General features: G+C 30.0%; 2 protein-coding genes across 4 annotated transcripts in view; both read right to left on the bottom strand.

Moving 5' to 3' along the window:
* Window positions 1-12279: 12279 nt before the first annotated feature.
* Window positions 12280-19868, bottom strand: LOC101512384 (uncharacterized). 3 transcript variants are annotated; one of them, XM_004513586.4, is made up of 14 exons: window positions 19717-19868; window positions 19483-19602; window positions 18827-18893; window positions 17497-17562; window positions 17314-17360; window positions 17015-17060; window positions 16372-16452; window positions 16246-16288; window positions 16099-16148; window positions 15600-15681; window positions 15461-15510; window positions 15056-15129; window positions 14904-14955; window positions 12280-14824 (listed from the first exon to the last, which is right to left on the bottom strand). In XM_004513586.4, exons 2-14 carry the CDS (start codon window positions 19566-19568, stop codon window positions 12713-12715), a joined length of 2856 nt encoding a protein of 951 aa, XP_004513643.1. In that variant the 5' UTR covers window positions 19569-19602; window positions 19717-19868; the 3' UTR covers window positions 12280-12712. The 3 variants fall into 3 exon arrangements, with proteins under 3 accessions (XP_004513643.1, XP_073223274.1, XP_027186024.1); XM_073367173.1 differs by lacking the exons at window positions 17314-17360; window positions 17497-17562; window positions 19483-19602; window positions 19717-19868; XM_027330223.2 differs by lacking the exons at window positions 16372-16452; window positions 17015-17060; window positions 17314-17360; ... (2 more) ...; window positions 19483-19602; window positions 19717-19868 and having other exon boundaries at window positions 15056-15124.
* Window positions 19869-22677: 2809 nt separating this feature from the next.
* LOC101511520 (chaperone protein dnaJ 6-like) overlaps window positions 22678-24889 on the bottom strand; it is a 22594-nt gene continuing 20382 nt past the window's right edge. The window contains exons 7-8 of the mRNA XM_012719540.3: window positions 23124-23214; window positions 22678-23044 (exon numbers count right to left, since the gene is read on the bottom strand). Coding sequence (XP_012574994.1) covers window positions 22852-23044; window positions 23124-23214 — 284 coding nt within the window. The 3' untranslated portion in view covers window positions 22678-22851. The remainder of the gene's footprint in view (window positions 23045-23123; window positions 23215-24889) is intronic.

Here is a 24889-nt window from a genome sequence, read left to right as displayed (position 1 = left end):
ATAATAATAATAATAATAATAATAATAATAATAATAATAATAATAATAATAATAATAATAATAATAATAATAATAATAATAATAATAATAATAATAATAAGGTGAGTAACACTTATGGAACACCCTTGATTTTCCCACATGAGTTGGATCACTTAAAAGTTTAGATTCTTAAATATTTTTGTATAAGTTATTGGTTACTTAAAAAAGAAAATAAAGTGAGAAGAAATGTGAAAGGGATTATTATTTGGCGGTCAATCTTTTCTAAATTGAGTGCAATTGGTGGGAACTCTCTTTCAATCCAGCCAAAGCACTTTTGCGACATATATAGCAACGGTTCTAATTGGTTTAGAATGTTTCTAGAAAAAGTTTCATTTAGATATTGAGAAAGATGGATTGGTGGTGTGGATTAACATGGACAAAGCCATTGATATAATAGAAAATAATATGGATGGTGAAGATTCAAGATAGGCAACTTGAGAAGCCCATATAGTTTTTAATTTTTATTATTTAAACAATGATCTATCTAAAAACATATAATTATAGTGATGGAAATTTAATATTGATCCTTCAACTTCTAAATTTACAAAGTGACCTTCTTTACTTATTTTGATATTAATTTATACTTTTTTTGTACAAGTGATATTAATTTAAAGATAATCATAGTAACCTTCTTATGAGAATAAGTAATAATTAATTCATAATAGTTAATAAAGACATTATATTTTGACAAAAGAAAGATAATTTTATAAAATTGCTATTTTCATCAATTTCATTTAGACAAAGAGATATTTGGTTTATACCAAAAAAAATTGGTACACAGTTTATGCAAAATTACTAATATTTTAAAATATCAAATATTGATTAATATTTTTTGAAAAATATAATTATTTATTTATGTAGTACATAATGTTAATCTTTTTTAAGTAGTAGATAATGTTAGAGTTGTTAAAACGGATTACTCAGCTCATATAAGGCCGACGTTAACGTCGGCCTTAACGGGTTGCAGATTTCTTCAGACCGGGTCAAAAAACTTTGTTTTAATATGGACTGATAAAATGAAACTTAAAATAAACATAAGGAACCAACTATAAAATTAAGTCTATGTTCAACAAGATATGGTCAAAATTTTATGAGAATAATATATTTGATTTCAAAGAGTATGAAACAACATGTGGTCAAAATTTGTAGAAGATTTGAACAATATTTGAAGAAGATTTTAAGAAGATTTGACCAAGATTTATCTACAACAAAATATGAATAGAATCAATTTGAAGAATTTACAAACGCAATCTGAACAAAATATAAATCATAATTAAACAACAACTAAATTGAAGCCCAAATTTTACCTATAAATAGATACTCGAGGCTGAAGAAGAAAACCATCCAAAAAATATAAAAGAGTAGTCTTAGAGTTTAAAGAGAGAAACACTTGATCAAGTTAGAAATATTTTCTAAGTGTTATTTTCTTAGTGTGTGAGAGTTATTATTATTATCAGCTTTATTAAAAGAAACTACTCAAGTTCCAATATGTTGTATCCAACCCGATAGTGGTTTAGTTCTTTTTTCAATATGGGGTTGTCATGTTGTTAGGAGAAGACTTGGTTTGTAGGGTCAATGTGGTTAGTTCCTCAAAAGTCTGGGATTGTCAAGCTGTTTAGGAAGATTGGCTTGGAAGGTCGGGTGCTTTGTAATTCAAGATATTTGAATTAGTGGATTAGAGTTTTTTGAATGAGAAGACTAGATGTGGCCAAGTTAGTAGTGAACCAGGATAAATCTGCGTGTCAAATTATTTATGCTTTCATTGCTTACTACCTCTGAATCTGATTGCTTCTACACCAAGTAAGTCACCAAAATTGAACAAGTTTTTCATTTAAATATAAATTATTAAAAAACTATCAACTTTGGCAAACACAATTCAACCCCCCCCCCCCCCCCCTTTTCTCGTATTTTCCCCTTCAATTGGAATCAGAGTTCGGTCTAAAGGATATAAGTACTTTATAGTGTTTGAGAAAAAATCCAAAGGTTCAATATGTCTGGATTTAGTAAAGAAGCTGGCGGAGGAAACATCAACAGAATACCTATGTTTGATGGAGAACGTTTTGAGTATTGGAAAGACATGCTAATAAGTTTCTATATTTTAAAAGATCATGAACTTTGTGACTTGGTGGAAGATGGTTATATTGCTCCAAAGAATACAGATGATATTGAAATTTCAATAAAAGAGATGAATGATGATCAGAAGAAGATGTACAAGATGCATCATAAGTCTAGAACATTCATGATAAATGCAATCACCTTCAAGGAGTTTGACAAGTTCACAAGTTCATTTATGATAGTCTAATTCTGACCCATGAAGGAAGCAAACAAGTTCAAGAAGCAAAGGCCAAACTCCTAGTAAAAAAGTATGAGTTGTTCAAGATGGAAGAAGATGAAGACATTGAAATAGTGTTTTCCAGATTCCAGACTATGGTATCAAGATTAAAGGTACTTGAAAAGAGTTATACTATTGTCGATCACATGAAGAAGATACTAAAGAGTCTGAAAAGCAAGTGGAGACCTAAGATCACTGTTATTCAAGAAGCAAAGAATTTGAATACTCTTAAGTCGGAAGAATTAACCAGCTCTCTCAGATCACATGAAATTGAGCTTGTAGAGGATAAGCCCAAGAAGAAGCAACCAACTTTGGCTTTGAAATCCAAGCAAAATAAAGTTCTGAAGGCAACAACAGAATCAAATGATGATGATGATGATGATTCAAATGACCAAAATAAAGACTTAGAGGAAGAGGAATTGGCGTTTATATGTAGAAAAGTTCAGAAGATGTGGCACAACAGAAAGAAGAAAATTTCCAAAAGATATTATTACATGCAATCCAACAAAGGAAATGGTGATAAATATGACAAGAAAATCATCATATGCTATGAATGTAATGAACCTATAAATATCGAGTCAGAATGTCCAAATATGGAGAAAGGGAAACATCATAGGAAAGATTCTAGATCCAAGAAGAAGAGTTCGATGGCTACATGAGATGATTATGATGAATCCTCTAATGATGAAGAGCACGCAGATTTGGCTATGATGGTTCATACCAATTATGCCTCTAGATCCAACACATACTCTGACTCTGGAAGTGAATCAACTGATGAAGAAATTGAGGTGTTTTGTGAATTTACTCATTTTGATTTAGTTACTACTATAAATGATTTTTTAAATAAGAATCACAAATTATCTTTAAAACTGAAAACACTTTAGAAAGAAAATACAAATTTAACTGAAAAAGTTAATGTTTTAAAGCATCAAAGTGTTGAGTTTAAAATAGAAAATGCAACTCTAAAAACTGATATTACTGAACTTAAGATAGATAAGGCAACTTTGAATATTGATATTACTGAACTGAAAAAAAAAATGCAAATCTGAAAACTAATATTGTTGAACTTAAGGCTAAAAATTTAACTCTGAAAAGTAATTATAGTTCAACATCAATTGAAAATACCATATGTAACTCTGATAAGCTTGAAGACGTATTTAAATATTTTCTTGATAATGGTATAAAAAGAATCAAGTATACATCTATGATTTATGGTGTTAGTAGGAATGGTAACAGAGGAATGGGATTTCAAGAAAAAGTAATTGAACCTGAGTTTGTTTCCGTTGATGATTTATGTACTATTTGCTATAAGAAAGGTCACACTAAAATATCTTGTCTTATGCTAACCACATCGAAAAACAATAAACCTTTAAGAACGAACAAAACAAGACCCAACCAGATTTGGGTACCAAAGGATAAAATTGTTTATGTTGCAAATGTTCTAAGCAACCAAATTGAAACACCAGTTATTATTCCTGGTCAATTGATGCTTGCAATATATGAAGGGAAAAAGGTCTATGTTCCAAGACATAGCAAATAGAAGTCAATTGACTATCATGGAAGAATGATTGGTCAATGATAAGATCGCAAGTGCACGGTATTATCGCGTAGTAAAAATTATCGTTCCCACAATGACTTTATTATGAGTAATAGTGTCTCTTTACTATGATGGTTAGCTAAAACAGTAAATGTTGATAATGTTTTTCGGTTTAAAATTCACAATAAAAATAAAGTCTTGGGATTGTAGTTTTCACGATGATGGATACAACAAATCTTCTATGAGTTATGGGTGTTAAACTCTTAAAAATCCGATAAATAATTGTAACTAATGTTTTCTTTTAAAGAAAAAAGTGTATTTTAAACTAATAACCAACTTATTTTCACGATTGATGTATTAGCAAAATCCTTTAAGAGAAGATATCTTTCATGATTTCAAAAGAATCAAAATATGTTTTCATGATTTGATTCTCTTGTTCAATCTTAGGGTTCAGATATCGAATCTATCTTTCAGTATATTATTTGATATCTAAGTATGAATATGATTCTTAATAAGATTGAATTAAAAGATCAACACCCATGACAAAAAGAAATAGAAATTGTTAGAGATCCAACATTGGAAATCCTACAATCCCAAGATAAGGAAGATTTACTCACATATGATCATAGTAGAATCAAAGTTTAAATATAAAAATATTGAAAATATAAAATAACATAATAAAATAACAAAACAAAACAAAAATAGAAAACTGAATATTATTAAAACTACAAAATTTCAAAGAGAAATACAAGAACAAAAGAAATAGTAGTAAGAGATTGTGTGTAGGAGTGTCCCTAAAACTGAGTATTTTGGTCCTTTTTATAGTCTTAGGTGCCTTCATGAGCTTTAATTACAAGAAACCATCATAAATTCATAGGAGGAAAACAATTCAACAGAAAATGAGTCGTTTATGGCCATAATGGCCATTACTGTCAAGCAGTAATAGGTGTCTCTACAGAAGATTAACAAATTATGGTCATAATGGTCATTAATGTCAGGTAGTAATAGATGCAGTAGCATAAGATGAACAAATTATTGTCATAATAGTCATTACTGTCAAGCAGTGATCCTTGCTAACTTGAATTGGCAAATTCTTAAAAAAAAAAAAATTAAAAAAAAAAAATTGTTCATCCATTATGGTTGTAATGACTATTATGGCCAGACAGTAATGTTTGCTGGAACTTGAGTTTATTTCATTTTCTTGATCATGATGCACCACTTGACTTCAAAGCTCTTTTGCTCAAAAAATCTTCACTTATTCTTTCACTTCTCCTTGCAATCAAAACAAAACAAAAAGGTAGTAAAATAGAACTAAAATCGAATTAAAAACATCAAATTAACCTATCAAATAAAGCTATAAAAATATATTAATTCTAGCTTATCAGTCAACACAATACTTATCAGAACCATAACCATATGATGAACCAAAAATATCATAAACATCTAGAGTATTAACAGAATCAAAATGTAACATCCTCTAAATTTACTATTTAAAAATAATTAAAAATTATCAATATTAAAATACGTGTGATAGTTATTTGTCTTGTTCGACTTACATTAGTTGATAAAGTTGTTAGTAATAATTATCTAGTAGAAGCTAACAATGTACTTGAAATATGTTTCATTTCACCCCAATTAAATCTAGTAAGTAATTACCAACTAAGTCTATATGTTTTATTTGTAGATTATAGTGAGTGACTCTATGGTATGGTCGTCCATAATTGAATGCTAAATGTGATATGTGTTGTTAACTCATGTTGCACTTAAATAAATTATGAATGCCCTCGTCATGTTTATTATATCTTCAGAGACTAAGCTTCAATCTTGATTGTGGTAATTTAAATAATGATTTGCTTTTTCGTCATTACAAATTTTGAGGACGAAATTTCTTTAAGTTGGGTAGAATTGTAACATCCCAAATTTCATAATCAACTATTTTATTAATTAAATAAGATTTTAAAGAAATTAATTTGGTGTTAAAATTATTTTATAATATATATTGATTAATTTTATGATTAGTTGTCCTTATATGTGTGAGTTTCTTATGGTTTGATAATCGTATATATATTTGATTTAATGAGTAATATAAATTATAAATATTATGTTTAGTTACTTAATTTATTTTCAAAAAAATTATAATGGTATTTTAGCAAAAGTATTTTAGAGGACAAGATTTTGAGTGAGTTTACATGTAGATTTGCATTAGATATTTGTGGTGATATTTTCGTGTGCGTTAAACTATATAATAAATATGTGCATAGTTATATTTAATTATTTAAGACTATTTACTATTTTAATTGTTTGCTTTAATATTTAAGATAATTATTTATAAAACAAACAATTAAAATAGTAAATAGTCTTAAATAATTAAATATAACTATGCACATATTTATTATATAGTTTAACGCACACGAAAATATCACCACAAATATTTAATGCAAATCTACATATAATAAATATAAATTGGGATTTAGTAATAAATTGGGATTTAATAATAAATATAAATTATTTATGTTAAATTTAATTATTTTATCATTTTGACTATTCTATAAAGATGGTAGTATTTTTATGTGATTATTTTGTAAAATAGTATAATAATAATTGTAGTTAATATTGTGAATATGAGAGTTTTCGTTATTAATGTATTTTAAAATAGTAATTACTTAAATTACTTTTTATAAATATTAGTTTTGAAATATTGGTAATACGTTATTAATGAAATTGTGTTAACAAAATTAGTTCTGGTAATAGTTGATTTTATTTAATAGTATTAATAATGATAATAATAATAATAATAATAATAATAATAATAATAATAATAATAATAATAATAACAACAATAATGTTGTCTCCTTTCTATTCCTCATTTAGGCCCAATACTAAGAAAAGAATACTGAAACCCTAGCCACTACTACGAACCCTATTTCACAAACTCTTTTATAAATAAAACCAAAATCCTAGCCACCATCACCTCCTCTTTTTCGGCATCAAAAGTTTATAACTTATCTTCCTTGTGAACGACTTGGTGGGGCTTAGAGCTTTGTACTAGGAAGAAAAGCGGTCAAGGTAAGGGTTTTTCCCCCACACAAATTATAGTTAGGCCGTTAGTTGAATGACATGAAATAAATAATCGCGATTACTTGTATTTAAAAAAAAAAAAAATAGACTAATAAAACCCCAATTTTTGTGAGATTGAATTTAATATTTGACTCCTATGTAGTAAAGTATGAAATTTGATGCGATGTATGATAAACAAAATTTAACTCTTATTGCGCTGTGTGGGAATATATCTATTTCATACTACATCTTCATGGCATGGTATATACATCTTCGTGGAAGTTGCCTTAGTGGCAGGTGTGATTTTCTGTGTCGAAGTTGTCTTAGTGACAGGTTTATATCCGGATCATGTAGTTTTAGGAGCATTCATCATGCATATGTGTTGATATAAAATTTATTAGTTTGTTCATTTTTTTCTTTTAAAGTGGGAAGTTTTTAGGTTTATGAGTTTTGTGTTATTCTTCTATATGTCTTGCTTTGGTTTGATGTGGATGATGGAAAAAATGGACCCTTACAACAACATTTTAGGTACTAATGAGTTTGAGGAGATTCAAGAGTAGTTAATGAGTATTGACGTGTGGCGAATGCGGGGTAAACATGAGTTTTTCTTTCAAGACGATTTTGTAATAATGGGATTTTGTAATAATCTTCATCCAAACCCTCTAATCAGAGAATAACCAAATTCAGAATCTGAAAACCAGAAAAGATGAAATAAAAGGGTTTTCATAGTGAAACTGAAATTGTTGACATATAGATTATATCTTTATTTAAATTTAATTATTGCTTTATATTATATTTATTGTGATAACAAGAAGCTTGATCTTAAAAATTAAAGCTAGATAAGTATTTTGCAGGTTCTAAAAATTTTAGAGGAACAAGGAGATCCATATAATCTGAACACTTCAGCAGAAGTAGCATACAAATTCGTTTTCAGAAACCACCATAAACAAAACTGATATTTTGGTTGTATTGATTTCATGCTTCAATTTTCTTATTTATATTATGTTGTATGAAAAACAGGTTGACCTTAAAAAGTCAAAGCAAGTTGAGGATACTACAGGTTTACAAAAACTAGAGGAAGCAGATGCAGACAAATCAGAAGATGACAAATCTTCAGAGGATGAATCTGATCAAGTTAGAATCAGTCAAGAAAAGTCAGAAGGAAGATTGGGATGGAAGTACAAGAAATCTCATTTCATTGGAAGTTCAAGTGATCTTTTGAGGATCAGATCATCATTAAAATATACTATTTTGCTTGGTTCACTCTCATCAATTAAGCCTACCATTGTTGATGAAGCATTGGCAGATGATGGACAGATTATTGCAATGCAAGAAGATTAAATGAATTTAAGAGGAATGATGTTTGGGATCTAGTACCTAGACCAAAGAAGAACATTTTTAGAACCAAATGAGTTTTCAGAAACCAGCTAAATGAAAAAAAGTGAAGTGGTTAGAAACAAGGCAAGACTTATCGCACAAGGCTACATTCAACACGAAGGCATTTATTACACTGAGACATTTGCTCCAATGATCAGGTTAGAATTTATTAGTATCCTACTCTCTTTTGCTGCAAATAATAACATTACATTATTTCAAATCGATGTTAAAAGTGTTTTTCTAAATGGTTATATAAGTGAAGAAGTTTATGTTAAACAACCCCCAGGTTTTGAAAGTTCTGAATTTCCGAATCATGTTTTTAAACTAAGGAAACCTTTGTACAGTCTAAAACAAGCACATAGGGTGTGGTATGATAGACTAAGTAACTTCTTGCTGAAAAATAATTTTGAAAGAGGACAAGTAGATAATACACTTTTTAGAAAATCAATAGAAGATGACATTCATATTATTCAAATTTATGTTGATGACATTATTTTTGAATCTACTAATGGCACTTTTTGCCAAGAATTTTCTAAATTAATGCAGCGTGAATTTCAAATGAGTATGATGGAAGACCTTAAGTTCTTCTTAGGGATACAAATTCAGCAAAGTCAAAAAGGTATATGCATTTGTCAAACTAAATATACAAAAGAGCTTCTCAAGAAGTTTAAGATGAGTGATTGCAAATCTATCGCTACACCAATGCACCCTACAAGTTCACTTGAAAAAGATGATTCAGGCAAAAAAGTTGACCAAAAAACCTATAGAGGAATGATAGGATCCCTACTTTATCTTACCGCTACTAAACCTGACATCATGTTTAGTGTATGTGTATGTGCAAGATTTCAAGCTGACCCTAGGGAATCACATTTAACTATTGTTAAGAGAATCCTTAGATACCTAAAAAGCACTACCAACCTTACCTTATTCTACAAGAAATCTCCTAAGTACAAACTTAGTGGATACTTGATTCTAATTATGCTGGAGATAAACTTGAGAGAAAGAGCACTAGTGGAAATTGTACCTTTTTAGATGACAACTTAATATTCTGGTCAAGTAAGAGACAAAACACCATTGCAATGTCAACAGCAGAGGTTGAGTATATTTTAGCAGTTGGTTGCAGTTCTCAACTATTTTGGATGAAACATCAACTTGAATACTACAAAATCTTAGAATCCAACATTCTCATCTATTGCGATAACACTTTTGTCATTTGTCTAACCAAAAGTCTTATCCTACATTTTAGAGCTAAAAACATGGAGATCAAACACCACTTCATTAGAGTCTTTGTTCAAAAAGGAGTACTAAATATTCAGTTTATAGACATTGAACACCTATGGACTGACATATTCACCAAACCACTACCTAAAGATATGTTTGACTTTATCAAGAAAAACCTAAATTATACCTTCATACATGATTGATATTGTGAAAACTTTAAAGTAGTTTAGTTTTACATTAGTGATTATATTTTCTTATACTATATTATATTCATATTATTCAAACACAATTCAACTTCCCCTTCTCATATTTGCACTTTCATATATTCAAAAAAAGTTATCCAAATGCTACAAAAAAATAACCTATAAAATCAACTAAAAGAACTAAGAGCATCGATTCTTAAGCAAGCTAATGGATTACTCCACCACTCACTAAAATCAATATATATTCCCTAACTTCTAAACAACTATTTTATGTTTATTATAAATTAATATTAAATATAGTAATATCATCTTATTTTAGGACATGTTAAATCACTAACCTATTTATGTAATTATACTTATCAAAATTATTATTTTCCCATTTATTAAAAATATTTGAAGTCATATACCAAAAGATATATATTTTAAGTATTCAATTGAAAGATATAACGTACAAGATAATATACTATGAGCTTTGGTTTTTTTTTTTTTTATTAATAGGAAAAACACAATGAAAGTCATATTGTAGGATGAAGATGCTAAAATCTTTTTAGGTTGAAGAACTCTTAAGTTAATATTAAAAGTTCTAATGAAAAATATATATAAATAATTACAGGAATAAGTATACAAATTAAAAAAATATATATTTAAATTTGTATTTTTATTGGAGTTTGTATATTTATTTTATTATAAATAAGTATACAAATTATTTTTATTTGTTATTTAAATATTATTTCAGTTAAATTTATTTCGAATAATTATTTAAATTTATATTTCTATTGAAGCTTATATACTTATTTTATTAGAAATAAGTATACACATTATTTTTATGTATTATTTAAATGTTGTTTTGGTTAAACTTATTTAGAATAATTATTTAAGTTGGTATACTTATTTTTAATAAAATAAGTATTTTAAACAAATTTAAATAATTATTCTTATTTATTTAACAGAAACAATATTTAAATAACAAATAAAAATAAGTATATAAATTATTCTAATATTTAAATTAATATTTTCATTGGAGTGTTACGATTGGTCCATGTTTTCTTCTATTTGTCAGCTCACGTTTTTGTAACGTCCGTTGACATTAAGGACAAAAAATAAAGTTTTTAGATATTGCAGAGATAAAATCCAAAAAAATATTTTTTTAGAGACTAAAACTGAAAATTTACAGGGATCAAAAATATATTTAAATGTTTGATTCACGTTTCTCTTTGTCAATTAACGTTTTTGTAACCTCTACCTAACGTTAAGGACTAAAAATAACTTTTTTCTAATATTACACTGATGAAATTCAAACAAAAACATTTATAAGGACTAAAACTAAAAGTTGTTATATTTATAGGAACCAAAAACATATTTAAACCAAAAAATTATCAAATTTATAACAATAAAAAATCTTATTTTTTAACATTTTTATTATATTTATCCAATTTTCATTAGTGTCAGTTCAATAATAATTTTGTTTTCCCCCAAATTTCTGAAAAAAAATTATATTTATCAAAACTAATAGTTTTTTCATTTTAAAATATTTTAATATATCATAATTAAAATGTGCAACACACGGATAATATACATAGTTTTATTATATATTTATGTGGAATTGATTGAATCGGATTTTAGTTTCTTTTTTTAAACATTTCATCAAATATATTATGAGACAGATTTCTATTGATAAAAATTGAACTTTGATTCTATTTTTATAATATACAATTAAATTTGATTCTTTGTGTCTAACTTTATAATTTATTAAATTTATCAGAAAAGCTGGTACCCACGGTAGAAACAGAAAAATGAGATAAAAAGTTGTTAAACGAACAACTATGAGGCAAACACATACATGTAAAAAATCCTATTAAAACAAACCCTAAAACCTTGGAGAACCATATATCCATGAGTCGTTAACATCCAACCAAGGTAACATTTTTCCCAAAATAACTCCAAACCATGTCTTTTAAAGTACATTACAACATTCTCATTTTTCCTCATAGCCTTCAACCAAAGACAATACCATCAAAACAACACAACGTTTAAGTTCACACACATTTCATTACATCATGGACATGAAGAAGGTTACATGTGTTGTTCTTGTTGCCGCTGCCTCAATGAGTGCAGCATTGGCTGCCGCCGAAGTTCCTGCACCGGCCCCTGGCCCTAACAGCGGTGCATCGACAATTGTTGTTGGCTCTTTGGTCGGTGCCTCGTTCTTGTCTTTCTTTGCCTTGTTCAATTAAGGTAAAAAAAATATGTGAAGGGGAACATAAGAGAAAAGTTTATATAATATATGTAATCTATATGGAATAAAGAGTTGTAACCATAATTGTGATGTATTTTTTTTATTTGAGGAACATAATTGTGTGTATTGATATATTATACTTTATTTGTAACTTGAAAATGTAAAATAAATTTGCATTCATAGTTACGTACAAATTTGTGTCATTTTGTGTAGAGTTAAAGATTTTTAAGCTATGTTCTTAAAACAAAGACATCAAAACAAAATGTGATCAAACGTATAAAAATAAAATGTAGTCAACCGTGTATATAAAATTCTTTATACCGTCAATAAATACACATCAATGTAAAATTCTTTTGCATTGTCAAATCAATCAAGTTATCTTCTAAATAAATCCACCAAATAAATAAAACTAGAAGGACAGGATTTTTCTAATTCTATGTCTGAGGAGGGGATATGATAATATTAAATTTCATACAATCAAACGGCCTTATAACTTACACAAAAAAACACCAATGAACAGATCAACCTTTCTCAAAAATATAATTCAAGCCATTTACAATAAAACAATCACCATGAAAACATTTGTAGGTTGTTACTTCCCAGCCTCCAATCTTCAATCAAGCAAGAGTCTTAAAAAAACAAACTCATGTAACTTTTGGAGATACACATTTTTCTTTCAATAATAATCAATGATTCATGAGTAAAAGTTCTCACAAATTAGGGGTTTCTGGATTAAATTTTTGCGACGACATTAGGCTTTTTGTCAGCCATATAGCAGTTTCTCTGGACGAAACAGTGTCTTCCCCAAACGGTCTTAACACAGCCGCAAGCTCTTCAAGCTTTCCTTGCTTAAGTAAATGAGCACATAACTCAAGTAGAGACTCCAAAGCATCAGCTCTTTGTTGGCCGGAATTATTCAACACCCTCTTCGGTTTGTCGCCTCCTACTAAAATATGTGTACTTAAGGAAATGTCATTGTGCGTCTTATCAACAACAATGGAATTATTATCATCTTTATGTGTCAAACAACTGATTATGTGTGTATCATTCCTCTCAGACGTCACGATGTTCATGTGTGAGTCGTCTGAGAATGCTTCAGGATTTTTACTTTCCTTCAAGCAGTTTACGGAATCAGGGTCTTGCTCAACCTTCACAGTATGCACAATTGGTAATTCCATTTCCTCATCAATGAATCCAACTTTCTCATTGTCACTTCTGTCTTCACTAGAAACTATTGAGTTACTAGGGTCCTCAAGGTTGGCATCTCCTTTCTGTGCTTCAGCTTTATCGAAATCTTCATTGGAAAAAATACCGTCAACTTTCGTAGTCTCTGCATTTATGTCAATTGTATCTGGTTTCTGAAAGTGTTCAGCAGCGAATCGCTGTTCTTCTTGATCAGAATCCAGTGTGCTCTTTGATGTGATCTCATCAAAAGACCCTTCTTTGTCAGTGCTGTCAATGATTAATTTACACGAGTCCTCCGGTTCGGCACCTTCTCTCGGTGCTTCAGCTTTTTCAAAACTATTACTAGAAAGAGTATCATCAACTTTTGTAGTTGCTGCATTTATATCGATTATATTTGACTTCTGAAAATTCTCAGCAGCAAATTCTGGTACGTCATGTAGAAAATCCGGTGTGCTCTTTGAAGTGATATCATCAACGGACTGGTCTTCACTGCAGTCTTTGCTGTAAATGATTGATTTACTTGAATCCTCAGGTTTGGCATCTCCTTGGTGTGCTTCGATCTTATCAAAATCACGTTCGGAAAAAGTATCAAAACCAACTTCGGAAAAAGTATCAAAACCGCCTTCAGAAAAAGTACCTTCAATTTCTGTTGTCACTGCATTTATGTCAAAGGCATCAGGATTCTGAAAGTGTTCGGTAATAAATTGTTCTACAAGCAAAAACTCTAGTGTACTTTCTGAAGTGATCTCATCAATACTATTGTCAGTTCTATCTTCACTGGACATTATCGATTTAATCAAGTCCCCATGTTTGGCGTTTTCTCTATGTGCTTCAGCTTTATCGGAAAATTGATATTTATCTTCTGTAGTTACTGCATTTATGTCGACTGAATCAGCCTTCTGAAAATGTTCAACAGTAATTCTTTGTTCTACAAGCACAGAATCTCGAGCACAAATTGATGTGACCTCATCTGCAGTGGACGCATCTCTGTCATTGCCACTGTTGTCTTCACTCGACGTTATTGTTTTACCGGAGTCCTCAGGTTTTCCATCTTTATCCTTATGTGCTTCAGCATTATCAAAAACTTCATCTTTGGAACTCACTGCATTTATATCAACTGAATACAACTTCTGAAAATGTTTCACAGCAAATACTTGTTTTTCTTGCACAGAATCTACTAGTGTTCTCTTTGAAGTGATCTCACCGTCAGCCGTGTCTCTTACACCTCTACTTTTGAAATCTGCTTCCTTGCACACACTGCATACAGTTGATTCAGATGTTGTCGACTCATCTTTTGAGCCACTAATACTAGTAGAAAATTCCAACGTGTAGCTGGTAGGATCAACCATTTTAGTCTCGAGGTTGTCTTCTGTGCTGGTTGACAGTGCTAACTTGCGATCATGTGGTCGGTTTCTTGTCTGTACATCTCCATTTCCCTCAATTGGATAAACACGCCGCTCAAAATGGTTTACTAATCCTTCATCTTTGTTTCTATTGTCGTTGCCACCACCACAAGATCTGTAAGATTTTTTTGGTGAGTCACAACTTATGAGATGTACCGGAAGAAAAACGGACGATGCATTACGAGAGCGGAGAACAAAAGGTTGTAAATGAGGATGTCTCAACAATTCAGCCGCCTGTCAACAAAGCGAAGCAGCATAAGATCAAACAGTTTCATCGAAACGAATCGCACATGAAAGGCTCACTTTAACTCACTGTTGGTCTGTGTTCAGGGTTTTTCCTTAGCATGCTCTTGATAAGTTGTTTCCTGTTGTTGCATTTTAGTATTTAAATGAAATTTAAAAACGAGAAATCGAGATTGACCGGAAGATAATTTTTAAATATTCTTACACAAAGAAGTGACTTACAGTGTCGAAGAGTAAACAATTGGCAGTGGAGAAATGGTGGATCTGTTTATTTTATTGATAAGTCCAGCCCTGTCCTGTACAAATCATTATTCAAATTATTTCACTTAAAAACATTGGAAAAGGAGAGAATTTGTCGTTATTAAGACTCTGTCTGGATAAACAACTTAACCAACCACTTATAGCATAAGCGTTAATCATATTAGTGCTTTCATATAAAACATAAGCTGTTTTCATAAACTATCTTAGAGAGTTTATGAAAATAAGCTAAAAACAGTTTATAAAATTGTCATAAGTTGTTTTCATAAGTTCTCTCAAATAGTTTCACAAATGTTTATCCTAGTAGATAAGTTCAAATATATCAATTAAAACATCAAACTCGTGTAGATGGGTCGGGTTTGTTCTTACTGGAGCGCGAAATGCTGGTTGATGTGCAACGATTTCAAACATGCAGCAACCTTACATACAAAATGATGTCATCTTACACAATGTCAGATAGCATATCATATGGATTTGTTGATTAGAATAAGGCATCTGTAGCTCTTACCCAGCGACCATATGTCAGATTTATAACCATAAGGCATATCAGCAAAGATCTCAGGACACATGTAATTTAGAGTTCCGACAACCTACACAAGATAAAAGGGCACAAATAATAAACAGGCTTCAATATGTGAATTTAGTAGTGATATGAATTTCAAATAAAGAATGCAAAATTTATGCTTTTTTAGTTGAATACAATGTTTTAAAAACCGGACTAAAGATTGAACCGATGAGACCTCCGCATATTAGTTCAATTGGCTCAATCAATTGAACCACGGTTGAACCAGATGACTCAACCATGGTTCAACCCAATTTGAACATACCGTGGTTGAACCAACCACCGGACTGGTTGGTTCCCGGTTAAACTGGTCGGTCCGGTTCTGAAAAACATTGGTTGAATATCATCAATTACTTGGCATGACAATCCACAACCGAACAACTACAAACAAGTTTCTTGAAGAAGTAAGCTGATAAATGCAAAGATATTAACGCGTAAACAATACCGAAGAAGAAAGATCGTCTGTGTTAAGTAGTTTTGCAAGACCAAAGTCACCTGCAGGGTCCATGGAATACATATATCGCTTTAGACAACATGATAAGTGGAAACCAAAAGTAACGAGCATTTAAAGGATAATGCCTTCATATCATACCTAGACGAATGTTATTTTCTTTGGTGAGGAATATGTTGGAACACTGAAATTAAATGAACTTGCATTAATGTAAACACCACATATGGATTTCTTTGTCGGGATAAGAAAAAAGGTGATATTTCATACCTTAAGATCTCTGTGGAGGACGCGGTTAGAGTGCAGGTAATCCACAGCTAGCAACAACTGAGTCATCCATTTGCACACTTTCTACGGGACAAAATAGCATGCAGATTGAGTTAACAATACTTGTATAAGAAAAACATTCTAGAGTAGCGGCTTGTTGGGATTTGGTTTATTTGAACTTATCTACTGCCATAAGCACTTGTAAGACTGTTTGGGAGAGCTAATAGAAACAACTTATGACATGCTTATAAGTTGTTTTCAGCTTATTATCACAAGATCTCTAAAATAGCTTATATAAACAGTGTGACTTTGTTTTAATTTATGTTATAGAAATAGATTATATACAAGCATTAACATGATAAGCACTTAAGCTATAAGCGTTTCATTAATCTGTTTATCCAAATAGGGCCTGAGTTTAGGAATATGGAGGGAAAGGGAGGAGAAGGAACCAAAAGAGAATGAAGGGAAAAGGAGGATGAGAGGTTAAGACAAGGTTCAAAAAGGGTTACATGATAATCCATTAGTTTTCCTCCACTCCTTGTGAAAGGGTCGTGAACAAGGGAGAGCTTTACATAAAAACCTTTCCTTTCATTCACCTCCATCAAAACATACAGTAAGAAATGGTACATTAAATGTCAACAATTACCTCCTCTGGAAAAAACAATCCTCGAGATTTCTTTATATTCTCGGCCCTGCTCACAAAGATACAGTATTCCATGATTAAAACTTTGAGAGTTTAATTAACTAGTTATAATGCTCCTAAGTAACAAAATAAATATCACATATATAATGTGCAATACTCGCTATAATGTTCAGTGTGATTTTGGTACATGATAGAGGTTTTAGTTTATCAAAGGTAAATCGTGTATACTTAGATCGCTAATATAACATTTTTCCTCTTAGATATCATTAATCACTGTCACCAGCAAATATTACTACACGCACATGTCACCTCCTTCGCAATAGCCGCTTATAATGTATATATAGTCCTCCTACAAATCACGAAAATAGCATAAATATTAAGTTGTCTTAAATATTGAAATAAATCTATACATCTAAATAAATACAAACTTAATTTAATCTATAAAGATAAAAATCAAGAGAGGGGAAGGGAGCCTATGTTCTTACCTTCTCCACCCAAGCATCTTTGTACTCCACAATATAAGGGTAATTTAGTTTTGCTATCAGGTCCATCTTCAACAGAAAGAGAGACAATATGATCATACATTTAGTGAAACTCTTAACAATGAAGTTAGGGAAACTGTTTTTATGAATGTTATCAAATATTTATATATATAGAAATGCTAGCTTCAGTTGGTATTTTTCACAAGTAAAAATGTCATATAACATGGCGCTCTGATAGTAACTGGGTACTCTCTCTCTCCGTCTCATATTACGTGTCTTATTTAGAATGTGCACACTTCTTAAGAAAATGATTACTTATACCAATTTCTAATGCAAAAAATAATATGTTAAATCTAAAATATTATACTTCATTTATAATTTGTCCACCATATACTTGCAACAATTTTAATATATAAAGTTAACATTGGAAAAAAGTGGTAAATTTTGTATTAGTATTATAAAATGACAAATAATTTGAACCAAATAAAGATTCCAAATGAAGCATATAATATGAGAAGGAGGGAGTATTTTATTAGAAAGAATATAGAAAATCTCCATTGATTACAGAACAACAATGCAGAACTTTGAGGATATACAAACTCTCTGTTGTAACTTGTAAGGGCCCAACTCTCTCAACTTGCTACCGCTCTATAGTCTTTACCAATCCCTCTTCTTATGGTTAAAGGAAGCAGGCCTAATTTTTCAAATTATCCAAAACCCTAATTAAGCCAAGGATTTCATCAGATGCAGCCTCAATTCTTCTTTTGCTTTCCTACTTGAGGCCATTAAAATTTAAAAGAACACATTTAAAGTATTCTTGTTTCAGAATCTTGAGGAGTCCATCAAGAAACTAACTAAGGGGAAAATCATGCTTAAAACATTTCCTTAGCATAATAAAACTTACACAACAAATATCATATCCAGAAGTAGAAGTTTGATCAGTACTTCAAAAGAATTAAAACTAACGTATAGCATACCACCTAAAAGAATCCATCAAAAGAAATTAAATTCAATTTGAGTTTAATGATATCTTTTCTATCTATAAAGAAGTAATGTTCCTTCTGGAATTAAGTCATATACAGATGACGGATAAATCTATAGCCAGAATGAAGCATAACCAGATATAGCATGTCTATAAATCATCATGGATTCATGGAAAAATAAATATACATACTAATAAGTACAAGCTAGTCATATTAAGGGTCTGTTTGTATTGACTTATTTGAGTTTATCTATTGTCATAAGCACTTATTAGGAGACAAAAGATTAATAGTTACTATTTATATATTATTGGTAATGGGACACAACATAAGAGTTTGTTACAACAACCAACCTCTTGGTAGGCTGTCAATTTGGCCTTCTCTGAATGTTTGGCCAAGCGAATCTTCTTCAGCACATACCTACCATGAAAGAAATCATCATGAAGAGGAATAAGAACTCAAGTTGAAAAGCAAAAAGTTTAATTAAATTAACTGAGTTTTCAATCCCAAATAAACATTAAACTTTTCCTCTCTTGAGTTGTCCATTTCAGAACTGAAAACTGAGTATGTGTTTGGTTATACAGTAACAAAAACTAATTTTGAATGAATTCATTTTGTAAAATTAATTCTTACTAAAAATAGGTTGAGGTAAAATAACTTTTGTTTGGATATATTCTTGTAAAATTGACTTTAATAAATAAATTTGAGGCTATAAATTGACTATGGCGGCAAAAGTTTCAAATTCTAGCTTCAAGTTATAATCAATTTTTGAGATAAAATCAATTCAACTGAGAACAACCAACCAAACATCTCAAAATCATTATACACGTATAAAATCAATTTCGCCTTATGCAAAAAACTGGAACCAAACACACACTAATTCTTCAATCTGTAATCTTAAAAGCTAAATTGAAAACTAAAATCACCAAAAAAAGTTGAAAATTTCTTTCTACGGTTGACCAATTTTGAACAAAAGAAAAAATCGATCTCGAAAGAGTGAATTAGTTACCTCTTTGTTTCAGCTTTATGAAGAACAAGAAAAGTTGCACCCAAAGTTCCTCTTCCAAGTTTCTCTATGACTTCATAATCTTCCATCTTCTTGTTACTCACATAGAAGCAATAGATCCTCCTGATTTATTATGAACCCAAAAGATGAAAATATTTGATTATTTAATTTTATAGCAAAGTTTGTTTAATTGTGTAGTGTGGATGTGTATGAATGAATTGATGGTATGGTACCAACCCTTATAATAATGAAATTAAAGACAAAAAATAAGAGCTGCAGTTTGAAGAGAGAATTAATAATGAGAGTGACTTAGGTGACTATTGAATGAGACTTGAGCAACCACGAAGGGGTTTCACGTTTCACATGACAAATGAGTAAAGCCACATTCTCTAAGGATGTGTTTGGTATAGATTATAGAAACAAATCATTTTGTTATTTTCTTAATTTAGAGTTTATTTTTTAAATAAATAAAAGTTGTTTTGTGTTTGTTTAAAATAGTAAATATTATATTTTATAAAAAAAATTAATTATAAAAAATAATTTATTTGTCAAATTACTAAAAACAATCAAATCATTTTAAAAAAAAATTATAAAAAAAAAAATAACTTGTAGAAAACAGAGACAAACTATTTTTAAAAGAGATTATCCATTATAAATATAAAATAAGTGTCTAAACAAACACAACTTAAGTTAGTCTTATTTTAGAGAGAGAGAATGAAGGGTGAGAAAGTCAAGTGAAGCAATATAGGATAAGACAGAGAGACATCATGATGTCACTTTCATATGGTCACCTACCCAGCCAATTACCCAAAATCAAATTGCGAAAATCACTCGTCAAACAAAATTCGCTAAAGCATTAGTATACTTGTTTTGTTCATTATTGAATGGTATCAACAATCCTTTTCTGAAGACCACAAGTTTTTTCATATTTAATAAATTAAGGAAAATCCTATGTTAACCACCTTAATCGTGAATCAGCTTAATTAAGTCACCCTAACACACTTCACACTTATAATTTAACCAGTTCTCAATTTTTTTAAACTATAATCAGATTAGTATTAGTGAGACAACTTGAGTTTTAAAGATATATTTATTTTTTATTGTTTTTTAAATGATATTGATAAAGATATTGTTGATAGAAGTTTGAAAGACAGTTATAATTTATATTTTTAAATAATATAAATTTTACTAAATTATTCTTATTAATTATTGATGTATTATAATTACCATAAATATAAATGTAATTTGAGAGAATAATAAATCGAAATTATTAATTAGAGAGTACACTTAAAAATAAAAAATGCATTGAAAACTAAAAACGGACCATCTTTTTTAAAACAAATATTTAGCATCCCCTTAAATTAATCATGAGTTTGGACACGTTTGTTAAAACTTCAAATTGTAATTTCAATAAAATTATTGTGTTATTAAAATCTTGTCAAATTCATTTTCATTTCCAACATGCACTTAATCTCATGTTTACATCAAATATTTATTTTGCTAAGAATGTTCTCAATGCTAACCACTTTGACTTTTTTTTGTCAAATTCTAACTATATCGCCGTTGAAATAATTTTATGTGGTAGACAAATTTATTTATTTTTTGACAGAATTATGTGGTAGACGTTGGCTTTGTGAAATACAAAATATTTAATTGAGCGAATGGAATTTGTGTTGATTGACTTGTCAAATGTGATTTTGTTAGGATCGTGGATCTTGGTGTGGACTCATGTCTCACAATTGGAAGAAAAAAATATTCCCTCTCGTACTTAGTTGAAAAAAAATTATACTTAAAAATATAAATTATCTTTTAAATTATTAAAATGATATTTATTTTAAAATATTATTTTAATACACTTATTATGAAATGAATAAAGTAGGTTCAGTAAACAAAAATTAATTACAATAATAATGAAATACCAATAATTAATTGTCACTCTCTTCACAATTAATCATGTGATAATAATGAATGTACCAATAATTAATTGTTACTCTCTTTTCAATAGATTAGATGTAGTAATAACTAAAAAAACACATAATTACTGTATAGTTTTTGTAAAATAACCTAGTGATTTGAGTTTCATATTATTATTTTTAAATGGTTTTAATAAATGACGATAAATCCATCAAAAACCAATAAAATTCGGGTTGAATTTGAGTTGTTCCAAACATGAAAATGTCAACGTCAAATTGAATTTGGATCCTTTCCGATGCATTTATTACTTTGACATTTTTCCATTTTCAATCTCCACCATTTTAACACATCAGCCACTTTTCTTTTTAATTTTAACTCTCTTTTTCTTTCATGAGATTTTTTCTTTTCAACTCAGTTTGGATTGAATTTTCAAGCTGAGTCGTTGGCTACCCATTTGTCACGATAATCTAATTCGGCCGTGCTCGCGTGCGTACGTGCTGACCACCATTAATAATGCATATATAAATAAGTAAATCACTCAGAAGGCTAGTCATTGTTTTATTTTATATTCTAAAAGAAACATTTACATTTTTTAGATATATTTTTAATACTGTTAATTAATAGAAATATTGAATTTTTACTAAAACTATCTATAAAATCATCTTTATGAATAGTTTGTAATGTAATTAACCGTATAAAAAAAATTACAACGAGTACATAACAATTAAACTAATTGAACATTTTAGTTAGGCCACCATCATAGCAAATTTCTTTGAAGTATAAAAAAATTAATATTGACCAATTACTCTGAAAAATAACATCGGTAAATGTCTCAAGTCCTAACAACACTATTATTTGTCAAAAAAAAAAAAAAACAATACAACTATTATTAAAAATAAACATACTGGTAGTAGCAATTAAGCACACACTTATTTTTAAAGTCAACATCAAAATAAACGAGAAAATAATAACTAAATGGTCACGCACACATAGTAATGATCACGACTAAAATATTTATAATTTCTCTTATCTTTCATTCACATATAAATGTGTATACATGCATATTCATGAAAAGTTAAGCGTTTGATCTTAAAGTAGCAAATGATTCTCTATCTTTCATATTTGGTGACTTTGGTGACATCTACATGGCAGCCTAATGAAGCTAGCTACATATGCCTTGTAATCAAATTTGTAAAGGGCACGATACCGTAATACAGGTCTTTGGGCATGGCTGTTACAAAATTCATAGCATAAAATACCAAAAACATTGAAGACTTAACTTGATAAAAGATAACACAGGCCTCATTTTTTTAAGAAAATCCATGGTCTATTTAGAATTGAACTAACAAGTTGCATAAGAAAATAACAACCCCATACTTCAGCCTAAATATAGGAATTCAGCCAATAATGGTTAGGTAACGCACACCATAAGAGAGACAAACTATATGATAATTTTGTTTACTTTTTTAAGGACCTTCTTCTTTCCATCTTTCTCTGCGTAGCTTCAAAGTCTTCTTCAGAAGGTTCTGGCCCATGACCTCCACCATATTTTGATATTAGAGACGAGAACATAGAATCAAACTTGCCTTTCCTCTCATCTCGTCGTTGTGATATCATAGCATACAAATCCATTTTTGGTTCCTTATTTGATCTGTAGAAGATTTAAACATGTGATTGTTCCTACATTGACATGTAAATAACATACGCTAAATCATGCTTGAAAAACTTACTTTTCCCTCCTTCTTAAAGGACTGGTTGCTGGCTTGGTTTCTGCTATTTTTTTCGCCCATTTCTTGTAGGCTTTCATTTCCTTTAGCTCTCCTGCAGTAACGAATATCAATGATAACCGTTTTTCATTATTGAATAATCGAAGTACAATTCTTATCATCTCAGCTTATATACTTGCTAAGGTGTCACCTGCTATAGCAGGTTTACAAAAGGTTAGATGGACAGCTGTCATATAACTAGGCATGGCAACAGGGCGGGTCGGGGGTGGATTTTGCCTCCTTCACCCACGCACCTGACTAATCGGGGAAAATCCGCACCCGCACCCGATTCATAACAGGTGTAAAATTTAGACCCCCATCCCCGCCCACAATGGGTTTCGGGTTTCCCCATCCACACCCGCACTCATTTATATATATAAAATTATAAACTTAAAAATCATATTTATTATAATTAATATAATAAAATAATTATTATTAGATAATAATAAAATAAAAAATTATTTTCTATAGATATAAGATTATAATTTTTAATATTTTAAAAAATATTTAATATTGTTGAAGTTATGGGATTTTAGAGAAAAGGAGGAGAGAAAATAATAAGGGTTTGAATATTATTGCTAATAGCTTAATGCTGACTTGATTACAATAGACTCAATACTAATCTCTATTTATAGAGAAACATAGACTAAATCCTAAATTAGGAATAAATCATAATAATAATAATAAGAGATATTCTAAGATATCTCTATAATTATAAATTGATCATAAGAAATAATTTAACATACTCTAATATAATATAAAAGATATTATAAGATATTTTCTAATATTCTAACACTCCCCCTCAAGCTTTAGCTTACTAAGCTTTAGCTTGCTACAAGAAAATATTTTGCTCCACAAAATAATAAAAAATATGGAGAGGCAACTCAGGGATGCATGTGAAGTCAGAGAGAATTGCTATAAATATAGCCTAGCCAGATAGTCTGATTGATCATCAGCCTGAGAAAAATTCATGGAAGGCAATTGAAAAAAGCAAGCTCCGTTCTTCTAAAAAACTGCATTTGAAAGCTTCAAACCAATAATAATGGAGACTCAATATTTAAACTTAAATTTGCTTCAAGGAGAGAGAGGCGTGCTTCAAGGAGAGAAAGGCAAGGCCAGTGCATCTGGGACAAATTGCCAAGGTAAAGTAAGTCATGAAAATAAAAGGCACCGTTAGAATAACCACTAACGGAAAAAGTCATCACTAATATAATTCATATGTGGAAAAAGGGACACCACTGAAATGATCGTCGGTGAGAATAAAAGCCACTTTTATAATATATTAGTAAGAAAATGGCTGTTTGAACAATGACACATATTTTCGCTGATCAAAATTGGAGAGTAAGGGCAGATCTGGAACCATCGAAGAGAGAATAATCGTGCACCAAGAAGAATCCCATCAATTGAATTGCAAATCTTATATATGAATCTTTATCAATAGAGCCAAGAAGAAATATGTTAATAGCAATAGACAAAGAAGGTAGCCAAGGAACCAAAGGAACTCCCCAAATTGTAGGCTTCTTTGCCATTGGTACAAAAAGCCAAATACCACCCGTCCCTAAAATCCACAGTGGAACAAAAACTAAATAACCAATCCAGCCATCAGTACTATTATTCCAATAAGCTGAAATTCCAATTGAAGAGCCAATAATCAACACAAGACCCACAATGAAATTGCGTTGATCTCCTTTTGTAGTTACTCCACTTGAATAATAACGCCTTACTAAAAG

This window comes from Cicer arietinum, chromosome 4 (genome assembly GCF_000331145.2).
Source record: "Cicer arietinum cultivar CDC Frontier isolate Library 1 chromosome 4, Cicar.CDCFrontier_v2.0, whole genome shotgun sequence".
Classification (NCBI taxonomy): domain Eukaryota; kingdom Viridiplantae; phylum Streptophyta; class Magnoliopsida; order Fabales; family Fabaceae; genus Cicer; species Cicer arietinum.
Note: the sequence above shows the minus strand (reverse complement) of the source record. Positions and strands in the feature narration are given on the sequence as shown.